Source organism: Procambarus clarkii, chromosome 18 (genome assembly GCF_040958095.1).
Source record: "Procambarus clarkii isolate CNS0578487 chromosome 18, FALCON_Pclarkii_2.0, whole genome shotgun sequence".
Taxonomy (NCBI): Eukaryota; Metazoa; Arthropoda; class Malacostraca; order Decapoda; family Cambaridae; genus Procambarus; species Procambarus clarkii.
The window spans coordinates 15,365,902-15,379,678 of NC_091167.1; the positions used below are offsets into that span (position 1 = coordinate 15,365,902).

The window sequence follows — 13,777 nt, forward strand, 5'->3', positions numbered from 1 at the left end:
TCATTTGGCTATTTCGAGGCTTCATTTTCTGCAAGTAAATGCTTTGCTGAATTTCTGGATAATTTCCTGGTGGGTGGCAAATTATCCCTCGCTCCTTGTGCCACTGTGAGGAGATGGGGGGGGGGGGGGAATAGGTTCTGGCTTTGGTCCCCAGTAGACCAAACAGAACTTACACAACTGATGTGACCTTTTAGTACAAAGATAGCTAGCTGTACTATCTCTGTACTAAAGTACAGTATAGCTGTAAGGTTATTTTGAGGTTATCTTGAGATGATTTCGGGGCTTTAGTGTCCCGCGGCCCGGTCCTCGACCAGGCCTCCACCCCCAGGAAGCAGCCCGTGACAGCTGACTAACTCCCAGGTACCTGTTTTACTGCTAGGTAACAGGGACATAGGATGAAAGAAACTCTGCCCATTGTTTCTCGCCGGCGCCCGGGATCGAACCCGGGACCACAGGATCACAAGTCCAGCATGCTGTTCGCTTGGCTGACCGGCTCCTGTATAGCTAAAGTACAGTATAGCTGATAGCTGTACTCAGCAAGATAGCTTCAGGCCACTTCAGGGAGCCACTGGAATGTTTCCCCTCAGAAAGAATGTATGCTGATGAACAAGCATAAACTAAATTGGATAATGAAATTCTTGAGCCATTTACAATTTATTGTTAAATCAGATAAAAAACTGATAAAAACTACACGTCCAGTAAATGGAGAGAAATACATATTTTATCATTTAGAAATCACGCCGATGATATCTATCAGGATCGAAGTAAGATGTAACAACCACACGATTTGCAAATTTCCTTCCAGTAAGGTTTTGCTGTGCTTTCTGGCAATCCAAGACTGAATTGAACTCCACAAAAATCTTGCCAACACCTGGAACGTCGACTTCTTCAACTGGCCGAGGAATTTCAACTGATCGCACGATACCATATCGGCTGCATTCCACACGAATATCCTCAAGGATATCCTCATATTCTTCTTCATCTTTAAGCTCATCTGGCATTACCATATTCATGAGGCACAGCACTTCAGTAGCAGGCCCTGAGCCACTTTGCAGCTGCAAACCAGGAACCTGGATCTGCACTGGAGCTTGAGACATGGCAGTAGAATTCTTGGCTCCCACACTTGCACGCTGTAGCACTAGCTTCTTGTCTCCTAACTGCATTCCATTCAGACCATGGATGGCTTGATCAGTGAGGCTGACATCTGCATACTCACAAAAGGCAAAGCCCTTGGATAGTCCAGTACCAGAATCCTTGACCAGGTTAAATGCTCGAAGCTGACCAAATGACGTAAGCAGCTCTTTAACCTGATCTTCATTCAGGTAATTAGGTAGTCCTCCAAGAAAGATTTTATGAGGAGTGTCAGGCACCACAGTTGAAACCACACCTGCAATAACTGGAATCTGTGTCGTACCTGACATAGTAGTTAGAGTTGAAGGGTCTGACATGCCTGGCATTGGTTGATAATCATGAGGTCGTCTGATTTTTAAACTCTGTCCCTTAAAATTAATACCATCAAAAGCAATACCTTGAGTTGTTTCATCAATTGATCTAAATTCTAAGAATGCAAAATTCTTATCAAGGTTAACCTGGGAAGCAATAACTGGATTTCCAGCAGCTTGGGCAAGGCCAGCAAGGTGCATCTGCTGATTGAAGAACTCCATAATTTCTTCCTCTGTTACGCCAAATGGAATGTTTCCTACATACAGACGCCGTGCTTGTCTAGTAATAGTGGAACCAACAGGCTGTTGGGGAACATTTATGACTTCTTGAACTGTCACCAGCGGTACTATTTGCCCTACACTGGGTGGTGCAATTAGAGGTACTGTCACATTAGATGGAATCTGTCCAGCAGCTTGCATTGTTTTGTATTGAACTGGTGTTATGTGTTCAAAACCTGGAGGTGGTTTGTCCCAGTATAATGAAGGTTGCTTGCGGCGTGACGTCCTTCTGGCCTCTCTGGAACGTGATCTTGATCTTGAACTAATTTTGTGTTTACGTCGTTCATGCGAACGAGACCTGCTGCGTTCCCTATTTTTATCTTTACCTTTCTTCTCATCTCTGTGTTTTGGTTGATTTCTTCCAGCACGTTCAGAACGTTTCGTTTGATTTTTTCCAGCATCTTCAGAACGTTTCATTTGATTTCTCCCAGCATCTTCAGAACGTTTTGGGTGATTTCTTCCAGCATTTTCAGAACGTTTCCCTTGATTTCTTCCATCTTCAGAATGTTTCCCCTGATTTCTTCCATCTTCAGAATGTTTCCCCTGATTTCTTCCATCTTCAGAATGTTTTCCCTGATTTCTTCCATCTTCAGAATGTTTCCCCTGATTTCTTCCATCTTCAGAATGTTTTCCCTGATTTCTTCCATCTTCAGAATGTTTCACTTGATTTCTTCCATCTTCAGGATGTTTCACTTGATTTCTTCCATCTTCAGAATGTTTCAGTTGATTTTTCTCAGCATCTTCAGAACGCTTCAGTTGATTTTTCTCAGCATCTTCAGAACGTTTCAGTTGATTTCTTCCATCATCGTCATCTGAGCATTTCAGTTGATTTTTTCCATTATCGTCAGAATGATTCAGTTGATTTCTTTCATCTTCATTTGAACCTTGCTCAGGCTTTTCCATCTCCTTGTCCTCTTCCATTTTGGCAGGTGTTGTCTCTAGAAATGAATTCATATTCACCTTTTATAATATATACTAAACACATTAACATCCTGCAGCAATGCTTCTACCACTTCCATAAGAACAAAAGAATTATGGAAACTACACAAGGCCTATTGGCCCAGACGTGGCAGCTCCAAGTTATATTCACCCACACACATTCATTCCAAGTTATATTCACCCACACACATTCATTCCAAGTTATATTCACCCACACACATTCATGTGTATGCGAACAAGCCTGAATGGTCCCCAGGACTATATGCAACTGAAATTCATGTGTATGTCTAACCTATACTTGAAACAATCAAGGGATCCCTGCATTACCCAGTAATCTGTTCCACAAATCAACAACCCTGTTTCCAAACCAGAATTTACCCTGACCTTTCATAAGTCTAAATTTATTTAATTTATATCCATTTTATATTTATATTCTATTTAGTGTTGGCATATTTAATATCTAATTAATATCCCCCTTGTTATGACCATTCATCCATTTGTACACGTCAATCATGTAACCCCAAACTCCTCGCCTGGCTAGAGAATAAAAATTAAGCTTTTTTACTCTCTCTTTCTAATTTACAGAAATGGAAGATTTCTAATTTGCAGAATTAATTTTGTCATCCTTCGCTGAAAATGTTCTAGTAAATTTATGTCCATTCTATAGTACGTTGAATTGTATAATCTAATTGGGGCCTAGCAAGAGCAAGATATAGCTGAAGAATTACACTAGATATTTGATTGCTAACACTCCTAGACACATCACAATTTCAACACAATCTAGCTGATATTATGTAACTATCATCATTACTTAAGATTCTGGGGCCAGATTCACGAAAGCACTTATGCAAACACTTACGAACCTGTACATCTTTTTCTCAATCTTTGGCGGCTTTGTTTCCAATTAATAAACACTTAATGAGCTCCGAAGCACCAGGAGGCTGTTTATAACAATAACAACAGTGGAGTGGCAAGTTTTCATGCTTGTAAACTGTTTAATAAATGTAACCAAAGCCATCAAAGATTGAGGAAAGATGTACACTTTCGTAAGTGCTTTCGTGAATCTGGCCCCAGAATCTGCAGTTTAATGCAGTCAGCATTAAACTGCATCTGCCAATCTTTTGACGATTCAAAAGCCTAACTAGATCAACCTGCAGTGATGTTAAGCCTTTTCTAAGTTCATGACTTGCAAAATTTTTGCATTGTCAGCAAATTTGCAAAATTGCTGCTCAATCCAGATTCTAAATCATTTATATATATATAAGGTAAACAACAGAGGTTCCATAAGACATGGAACTCTACTTACAATGGTTCCCACTCTGACTTAACTCCATTTATACTAACTCTTTGTATTCTTTGGTATAACCATGCCCCTATCTAACTCAAGGTGAGGCTCGTGAGGTGCTTTTTTTTTTTAACCAATCTTTCATGTGGCACTGTTTCAAAAGCTTTGCTGAAGTCAAGGTACACAACATCACAATCTTTTTCATTATCAACTGCCACAAATATGCTGAAACAGAATGAAAACAAATTTGTCAAACATGAACAGCCTTGAACAATTACAAGACACGAGCTAGATGGTGTTCAGATTGCAAAGTCGGATTGTGAAAGAGATCTGGGAATTATGATTGGTAAGAATTTAAAAAAAAAAAAATCAGTGCATAAACATTCGTAATAAGGCAAATAGGACACTAGGATTTATTTCTCGAAGCTTTAGTAATAAAACACGTGGTGTTGTTCTTCAGCTATATCGTGCTCTTACTAGGCCCCATTTACATTATGCAGTTCAGTTTTGGTCTCCATACTATAGAATGGATATAAATTCACTATTACGCTTCCAGCATAGAATGACAAAGTTAATCCTGCAAATTAAAAACTTGTCATATGAAGAAAGAATGACAGAGAATGATTTACATACTCTAGAATGGCAAAGAATTAGGGATGACATGATAGAGGTGTACAAGTGAATGAATGGGCATAACAAAGGGGATATTAATATATTAAAATAATCAACACAAAATAGAACATGAAACAATGGGGATAAATTGAATAAGTTTAAATTGAGGAAAGACCTGGGTAAATACTAGTTCAGTAACAGGGTTGCTGATTTGTGGACCCAATTACCGCTAACATAATAGAAGTAGGATCCCTTGATTGTTTCAAGCATAGGTTTGACATATATATATGAATGAGACTGGGCGGATATAAAGAAGCTGCCTTGTATGAGACAAAAGGCCATCTGCAGTTGCCTTAATTCTTATGTTCTTATCAAATATATGGAATACAGTATCAGAATGCTCAAATTCATCACATCACTAAGATACAGTATGTCTATAATATTTGTTTAGAACAATAATACAACATTCAATATTTGGTGTTATTATATAATATACACACTTTATACATAAGTATGTGCATTTTTATGCATCATTATGAACCACTAAGCCATTCTGATCAGAGTGGTAATTTTATAACATGTAGTCAGGAGTTCAGCCTAGCTCTGCATGAAACTGTAACTGCAAACATTGAATATATAATAGTGTCTCCATATTTCCAATATTATACCATGGGTTTCCAAGTGCAATAATAAAATGGGTTGTCAATTATGTTATTGTGATATATTCATGTCAATAAGGTTCATAATATATTATTTGCTAAATAAAACATTCTGCTTGATACCTGCTTGATGGGGTTCTGCGAGTTCTTCTACTCCCCAAGCCGGCCCAAGGTCAGGCTTGACTTGTGAGAGTCATTTTATTTTTGATGTTGTTATACTGTATACTGTACACAATTTATATAAAACTACTGTATGTACACTTTCATGCACCATAACGAACAACTAAGCCATTGTGGTGGGTGTGATAAGGAAACCCAAGGTCAGAAGAAGAAACCATTGACACTACCGACAGACTGTGCCAGCAGACAATGCATAATGCATCATGATGTACGACACACATCGGTAATTCTTGGCAAAATGTTGCGCTTATCATTCTAACAATAGTGTGTAAATTGATAAATTTATACAATAAAATGTGTGAAACATCACTACTGGTATACTTAAAAAAAAACAGCGTTGAATGTAATGAAACACCATTTTCTGGGCAAGTTTTGGAGGCTCCCCGGAGCTATCCAGGTTGATAAGTAACTATTAGCTTTCTGGCATCAAAGTGCATGGCGTTCTTGCCTAAAGGGGACCATGAGCCGGAACCTGGCTACCTCAGAGAGGCATGAGGAGCAATGACCTATAGAAACCCCAGTGTGTTTGGGAGCATTCTATGTCTACCATCGACCTGGTCTGGCACCCAGAAAGATAAGCGCCCCAAAAGATAGGGAGGGGCTGGTTTTCTGGGGAAAGCCCACACGGAGCTAACTACCCAAAGACAAGAAAAAATACAGGGATTTACCCGGGAGGTGGTAAGTCCTCACTCCTCAACGCAAAGTCGAGACAACTGACTGCATCCGCCGACCGAATGCAATGCAGGCCCTACCAGGTCCAGGGACATTGACAAGATAGCGAGCGGCCAGGACCCTGTTCGACCTCCAAAAATCACATGCCCAAATGTCAACCAAAGACATGTTGCCAAACACGGCAGCCAAAGCAGCAAACTTACATCGAACCTCGTGGGCACGAGGATAGACCGCAGGCTGTCTAGCTTTAATTATCCTGCGGACAACCTGGGAGACCCGAACCCGGGAACAGGGAAGAAGGGAAACCAGGTCAACCCAAAGCGCATCCCCGGCCACCGAAGCTGTGGCGTGCAAATAACGGCGTAGAGCCGCAATCAGACAGAACACATGATGAACCCCCAGCCTGACCAACCAAGCATAAACAACTCAAGGACCCTTCTGGAAAGCAGCAGTCTCATTCTTCGCCGGAAAAGAAGGAAACGGCTGCAACTGAACAAACTTACCACCAGGACCGAAGGAGCAGAAACCCCCTGCGTCGGAGGAGAGCATGAAGCTTGCTGACCTGACCCCCAGGGGACAAAGCCAACAGGAAGAGCCTTGGAAAAACAATCCTGAACTGAAGGGAGCCACTACAAACTGAGGAGAAGAGAGGAAAGAGAGCACCCGGTCCAAAGACCAGAACGGCTCTGGAGACATATGAGCAGGCTGGAGGTGAAACAATGCCCAAGACAACTTGTGGAACGGGGCTGAAGTAACATCAATACCGAATGCAAGCTGGAGTGGCTCTGCCAGTGCCGCACGATACGAGGCGACAGTATTCGGCATAAGATGACTGTCCTGGAACAACCATGAAAGGAAGGACAAGACAACCCTATTAGAAACTGAAGTACACCTACACAGTGATGGGAAAACTGGAAGGACCGCCAGGAAACTTCCTACTGCTTCCAAGACGAAGCATGCAGGAGGAAGACCAACAGCAAAGCCACCTGTGCCCCATATGAGTGATGATAGACTCGTCAGAAACCCCAGACAAGAAGACTCGAGGAGAGGAACAAACCAACCTCGTACCGAGCTGGACCGATTTGCTGAAAGAGGCGGAGCTGCGGGAAGACCCTCGGGTTCAGACACTGAGCAAGCAGTATTAGAAACCAAGGCTAGGCCGGCCACCAAGTAGCCAAAAGGACTACCTAGTAAGTCTCCAAGCGAGCCAGGCCTTGAGCAACAGCTGAACTGGGGAAAAGAGGTACAGGTAATCCCCGCCTCGTCCAGTCCTGCCTGAAGGCATCAACCCTGACTGCCTTGCAGTTGGGGAAGGGCACTATGTATACCAGGAGCCACCTCGACCACGCCGACACGAAGAGATCCACTTCCTGAGGCCCAAATGTCTGACAGCCAACTGAACGAGTTGGCGTCGACCGTCCATTCTGGGGACAGGGGAATGAATTGGGACAGGCTGTCCGCCAGGACATTGGACAACCCCCGAACGTGAACTGCCAGGAGAGCCAAACCTCGAGAACTCAGCAGATGAGTCACCCCGAAGCGACCAGCTCCAAAGAGCCAAGGACCGCATGGAACTTCCCCTCGGTTCATGCAATGAACTACCGGGAAACAGTCCAAATGGAGCCGGATCGTCGATCGACGAGTGACCCGAATCCTCCAGAGCGACATTTACACAGCCGCTAACTCCCGCATCGTGCTGATACCCGACGGAAGGATGGACCCCACCATCCCTGGCCGGCCTGGTGAGCACTGGTCACAATGCCTCAGCCAAGAGACGATGCGTCCGTGAACACATCGAGCGAGGGCTCGGATAGGTGCCATGGCATTGAACCCCGAAGAGGAAGCCATTGATGCAGCCGCCGATGCAAAGGCCCCCGGAGGCCGTACCCAGCTATCGCAAGAACAGCAGAAGGGCTATCTTGAGGTTATCTTGAGATGATTTCGGGGCTTTTTAGTGTCCCCGCGGCCCGGTCCTCGACCAGGCCTCCACCCCCAGGAAGCAGCCCGTGACAGTTGACTAACACCCAGGTACTTATTTTACTGCTAGGTAACAGGGGCATAGGGGTGAAAGAAATTCTGCCCATTGTTTCTCACCGGCGCCCGGGATCGAACCCGGGACCACAGGATCACAAGTCCAGTGTGCTGTCCGCTTGGCCGACCGGCTCCCAGTTATGCAGTATCTGCTGCCTGCAGATACTGCAGACTCTGCAAAAAGCAATGGACAAAAAGGCGACAAAAATCTAAGAGTCAGGGGCCCACACAGATTCCAAGGAGTGTGTGAGCACAGCCTGTCAGCACGCGAGGTGAGAAGCAAAAAACAGAGACACCGACTCCTTGAGAATCGGTGCAAACAACTTCAACAAGGCAGCCGATGCCTAAGCCACCGAGGCAAGCGCACCAGACGCAGGGCCGGCACCCAGCACCTCCACATCCTTTGCAAGCTGGTCCGAAAACAGCTCAAGAAGGGAGAAGAAATGCAAGACCTAAGCCAAATGCCCACAGGTGTACAAATCCTCAGCTAACAGAGTGAATAAGCATGCATTGAGGCCTCCAACTTGGCCCCCAGGTAAACTTGAACAACCATAGATGTTTCCCACCATTCAAGCGTGCGGGTCTGACAGAATGCATGCCACACCCCCCAACAAAAAAAAGGACAGGCTGCCAACCAGGAAGACTCCGGCACCTCGTAACGTACCCAATAAGGAAAGGTTGCACCGAACTCAAACGAAGAAGGGTTCATTATTGAGGCGAAATCCAGGTCATACAGGAGGAATGCTGCAATGGCCTCCTGAACCTCCTTAGGTGGGATGCGGGAAGTCGAAAACCTCTGGAAGGAAGGGACCAAACAACCCAAGGGAACCCGGAACCGAACCTGGGGAGGAGCAGAACTCTTATCAAACTCGTACAGGGAGAGGCAGGACAAGAACCCCCTCCCCTTGTAACAACAAGCCGTGTGCCAAGGGTACCAACACCTAAGCGGGGTCAAACGGGTCCAAGCCCCCCCAAAGTCAACTCCTCCTCAGCCCCGGGATCCTACATGTCAGGACCCGTTGCAGAACCATCCTCCAAACCCTCTGCCTTTGAAGAAAAGGCAGAGTCTACCAGAAAGGCTGGGAAAAAGGGGGGCCCATTGGTCAGACCCAGAAGTCACAGTAGGAGGAGCAGGCTTGTTGCCTACATCACCGAATTGGATGGGGGAGCCCCCGAAACTGCTCGAGTCTCACCACCAGCTAAACCCTGCCCCAACTTCGAAACTCTCAGATGTTTGGGAGCCGGCAGCAGGGGGGAGGGGGGGGGGAGCAAGACGAACAACAACAGGGGAAGGACTAGGGAGCGTGGACGAAACCAAAGTCGAAGTGATTAACGCCTCCACGTCCTGGTCCTTATAACCCAAGCGGGGTAGCCTTGGGGCATCCAGATTGGCAACCAACCTAGCACATTGCAGCAACCTAAACCGTGCATGCAACGCCAAAGCCGCCTGCACCCGAAGATTAATATCAGTGGACTGGATGAATTGGAGTACCAGCAAGGAACACAACTTGCAGGACTTCGGGTCAAAGGTGTCATTGACCTAACAGGCAGCATGACGGAGGAAAAGACGGTGAATGTTACCCTGAGACAAGGGGACAGAGCATCCTTCGAACTTGCACGAAGCGAGATGGAACCCAGAGGACGCATCCATTGGACCAATGAGCCCCAATGGGGTTTTCTAGGGCCCTTAGGCTGACTGCTAAGGGAAGCCCAGGCATGATGCTGCTAACCGGTTGGCCCAAACTACCGACAGAACAATTAAAGCTGAACCCCTGTGATGTGTACAATCACTGGGGACCTAGCGGGGATCACCAGAATAACAGAGGGTGGACTATGACCCAGGGGCAGATGCCCCCTCCATCCAGGCAAGAGAACGAAAAGAAAAGAAAACTCCTGACAAAAGCACAATGTCACCAGGAGGAACAGAACAGGCTGTGTTGTATAATGGTAGACAAGCTGCAAAGTACCGTGCTCCCCTACCAGCGACAATACTACCTCCTACCCAAGGCCAAACAGCGGCTATGAAAACCCCCAGCTGACTCCAAGGGCGGGCAATCACCGAGCAGCTAAAGATCCCTACGGAGGTAGTCCCCCGAACAGCTTGTGGAAGATAACCCCAAGTCGCAAAGGCAGTACACAGTGTACTTACTGGGCACTTAGGTAAGAAGGCCCTTGGTGCATGCAGCCCCAGTACTTCGTGAATTACTCCTGGCTCGCACACAGCAGAACGACATTAACGGGGCACAGGAGAGACACAGGAGCTAGAGTTGAACGACCACCACATAACACATCAGCCTCAGAACTGGGGTTGGATAGCCGGAGCGAGGGTCTGGGGCTCCCCCTTCCCCTTCTCGAGGAGGGTAGAGCTGCACAAACAGCGGCTTAATGGTGGTTATGACGTTATGCTTGTTTGCATGTTTTCAGATGGGAGTTCTGCTTGACAGTTTGGCTTTCGGTAGCAATTTTTTAACCCGGTGAAGTTTGTTTTGGGACACCTATCTTTCTGAGTGCCTAACCCGGTCGATGGCAGATATGGAATGTTTCCAACCACATGGGGGTTTCCATAGGCCATTGCTCCTCATGCCTCTCTGAAGGGGGGGGGGGGGAGGTTCTTTCTCGTGGTCCCCGGTAGGCTAGAACTCCATCGAAATGACTGATGCCATGGTCTAATGCATACATATCAGCCTGGTAAGTTCTGGGGAGCCGGAGGGGCTCTCCACAGAAAATCACATTTAAATAATTGGGTAATGATATCTTTGCGGCAACTCACGCCTGACGGCTCAGCTGAAGGAGACCGACCCCGGACGTGTACTCTTTCAGCGCCTGGATCTTGCTAGACTTCCTCGTCCTATCACAGCCAAAATATGTCACCTACAATTTTTGTTTCCTGTGATCAGAGAGCACATTTTAACAATCTTAGAAGGATTTTTTCTTAGGATTTTTCAATCTTAGAAGGATTGTCATTCAGGGGGTTAAGGGCTAATGGTTGTCTTCATTTTTACCATACCTAAGGATCTGGAATTTAGCACTGTTAAATGCCATCATATTTTCTGCTGCTGAACTGAAAACTATATTAATATCATCTTGTAGTTTTCAATGTCTTCTACAGAAATCATTTTCATTTTTATTTTTGTGTCAGCTGCAAAAGATACAGCTCCAAAAGATGACACAAAACTGTAAATTGTATTTTTGTCTATATTTGATATGAGAATAAGGAAACACAATGGTGCAAGGACTGTGATCAGAGGCAGAGAGCTTTTCACTGTTTAGACTCTATTATATTTGACCGACTGTTACTCTTTGCATTCTGTTTGACAGAAAATTGAATATCCATCGCCCTACTTTGTGTGTTATTCATATTGACCTCATTTTGTGGGCTATCACTTCATGGTCACATTTATCAAATGCCTTTGCAAAGTCCATGTATACCACATTTGCATTCTTCCCCAGAAAATTCTCAATCCCTTTTAATTTGTTCAATGGAAATCTGGTATCCTTACAGACTTTTCTCTCACAACTAAGTTAAATATTAGTTCTTTATGATCATTGTTCCTTAACATTCTCCTAGTTTTTTGTCATTTACTAGTGTATGCCCTTTGGCCAGAACCAAGTCTGATACAGCACATGCAAGGAGATAAAATTGTCAGGTTTCTGCACAAGGAAAGGAAGGCAGGTTTATGCAGTAGGAAGCTTACACACACGCCTCCAACTTTCCAGCAAAAGTTGCTCTTACAAGTACTCACACCAACACTAAACTTTGGCAGAACTTCACATGCGATAGAAACCCCCTCCCATTTTCCTAATTATATCTAATGCTGGTTTGAATCTACAGTATTTATAAGTTACTCATTTCTTCTCTTTCCAACATCATTTTCTCCAACAGAAAGGCAGACAATAGGCTTGTTGCCACTGTTTGACAAGATGTTGCCCATCCTGTCCATTGTCTCCTATATCAGCTTAATAAGACATATGTCCCATTGTGAGCATCCCTTGAATAAAAGGCACAGTCTATACACCTTACCTGCAAATACCAAACAACCAAGATCTTCTTACTTTTTCTGTTTAGAAGTCTCACGTCTGTACTTGCTGAACCCCTGTTTACATTCTCCTCCTGCAGAAGGGAGAGCTGGATGGGTGTGTCTACCGTAGATTTCTTTATGGTTCTCCTACTGGGAAGATTTCTAGTTTTCCCTACCACTTTCCAGCAGTCCTATATTGTAGCACTGTTTGACTTCCCTTCCTACTGATGTTCACTGCACTCCTTGAGACGACATACTTCATCCTTCAGTATGTCAGTTTCCACCCTGAGTGTCTGGCATGGCTCGAACAGAACCTGGGAAGAAGTCATGAAGTGGGCTATCACTGAGACAGTCTATTAATCCTACAACAAGAAAACACTTTGACTTTTTTATTAATTAGGGTTGATATCTTAGAAAGGTTTCTTGACTTAGTTTTAAGGGAGATTATACTTTATTATTAATATCTGAGGAATTTGTTGTGATAAATAAAGAGACTTGAGGTAGCTGTCAAAATAATTGTCATTTACATTGATGTGGATGCTGGGATCTCATTTGCAAGGGATTTACCAACTGATCAGAGCAAACTATTGCACTTAATAACAATGCCACTGGCTGATACCATTTCACCATCACCAGTTAGACATTGTTTTTTTCCCGGGAGGCAACCTGGTGGTTCCCTTAAGATGGTTCACTGGCATGGCTCCCTGCTACTGGGTCACATCAGTCACATGAATCCATTTGACCTACTGGGGACCAGTCAAAACCTGGACCCCTCACAGAGGTGCAGAGAGCACACACATAATTATTGTCAACCCACAGGGAAAACAACCAGAAAGTCAGTGATGCTTTACAGAGAACTGCAAGGTTCATAGCAAATGAAGCAATGAGACTGCCAAATGACTTGGCAATCTATTTAGGAGTAACAGTTGTGATGGTGCCCTCTCTCCTGTTTCTCCCATATGCCGGATTTATGAGTCATATTAGCTTACCTCTAGGTTCTCTGAGATGCAGGGAATCTTTTGAGGCATGAGGCTACCGAAATGGTTGCTTATTTGGGGAGAAATTTGCATTTTAAGTTTGCAGGTGAAAGGGGGAAGTTGTGCCCTAGGTACAACAAAATGGCGCCCCCTGTCTGCAAATCCACCATTTTGTGTGCGGCGCCCGCCGACCGGCGATTGGCTGGCTGAGGTCACATGACTTTATTGACCAATCAGAGTCCACCCCTGGGTCTGTGATGTCACCGGGAGACCTGGCCTGTCGCCTGCAGAGCGCTAGGCGCTCAGAGATACGTGGCGCTTCGTTGAGAGTGGACGTGCGCTGGTTGAGCTCTTGAGTTCCGAGGTCTAGGAGCCTCGTTCAGTGGATTTATACAGCCTAACGAGTTTATAGTGACTACCAAAGACTGCAGTGCTTCAGGGAAGTGTGAGGAGTGTAAGAGTTCCAGCAGTGTTAGGGCGCCGAGGACTGTGAGCTGATAGTCTGGGAGGAGTCGAGAGAGTTACGACGGCTGGAGTAGCGAGTGACTCGCTGTCAGTGGAACTCTGAGGTGCTCAGAGCTGTTGTGATTGAATTACGCCCACTGGGAACTCAGGAGGGAGAAGACGCATCCTGATCCATGAGTGAGTGGTCTTGGTGAAGGAGTGCTTGAGGGAAACAACG

General features: G+C 45.1%; 1 protein-coding gene across 7 annotated transcripts in view; it reads right to left on the bottom strand.

Annotated features, from left to right (window-relative positions):
- Nucleotides 1-635: 635 nt before the first annotated feature.
- LOC123754478 (splicing factor U2AF 50 kDa subunit) overlaps nucleotides 636-13,777 on the bottom strand; it is a 47,608-nt gene continuing 34,466 nt past the window's right edge. For 2 of the 7 annotated variants that reach the window (XM_045736918.2, XM_045736920.2), the window contains exons 2-3: nucleotides 12,153-12,432; nucleotides 636-2,659 (exon numbers count right to left, since the gene is read on the bottom strand). In XM_045736918.2, the coding sequence (XP_045592874.2) occupies nucleotides 729-2,642 (1,914 nt within the window). In that variant the 5' untranslated portion in view covers nucleotides 2,643-2,659; nucleotides 12,153-12,432 and the 3' untranslated portion in view covers nucleotides 636-728. Of the gene's footprint in view, nucleotides 2,660-10,869; nucleotides 10,987-12,120; nucleotides 12,433-13,777 lie in introns of all 7 variants that reach the window. The other 5 variants (XM_045736917.2, XM_069326283.1, XM_045736921.2 and 2 more) reach the window with 4 other exon arrangements.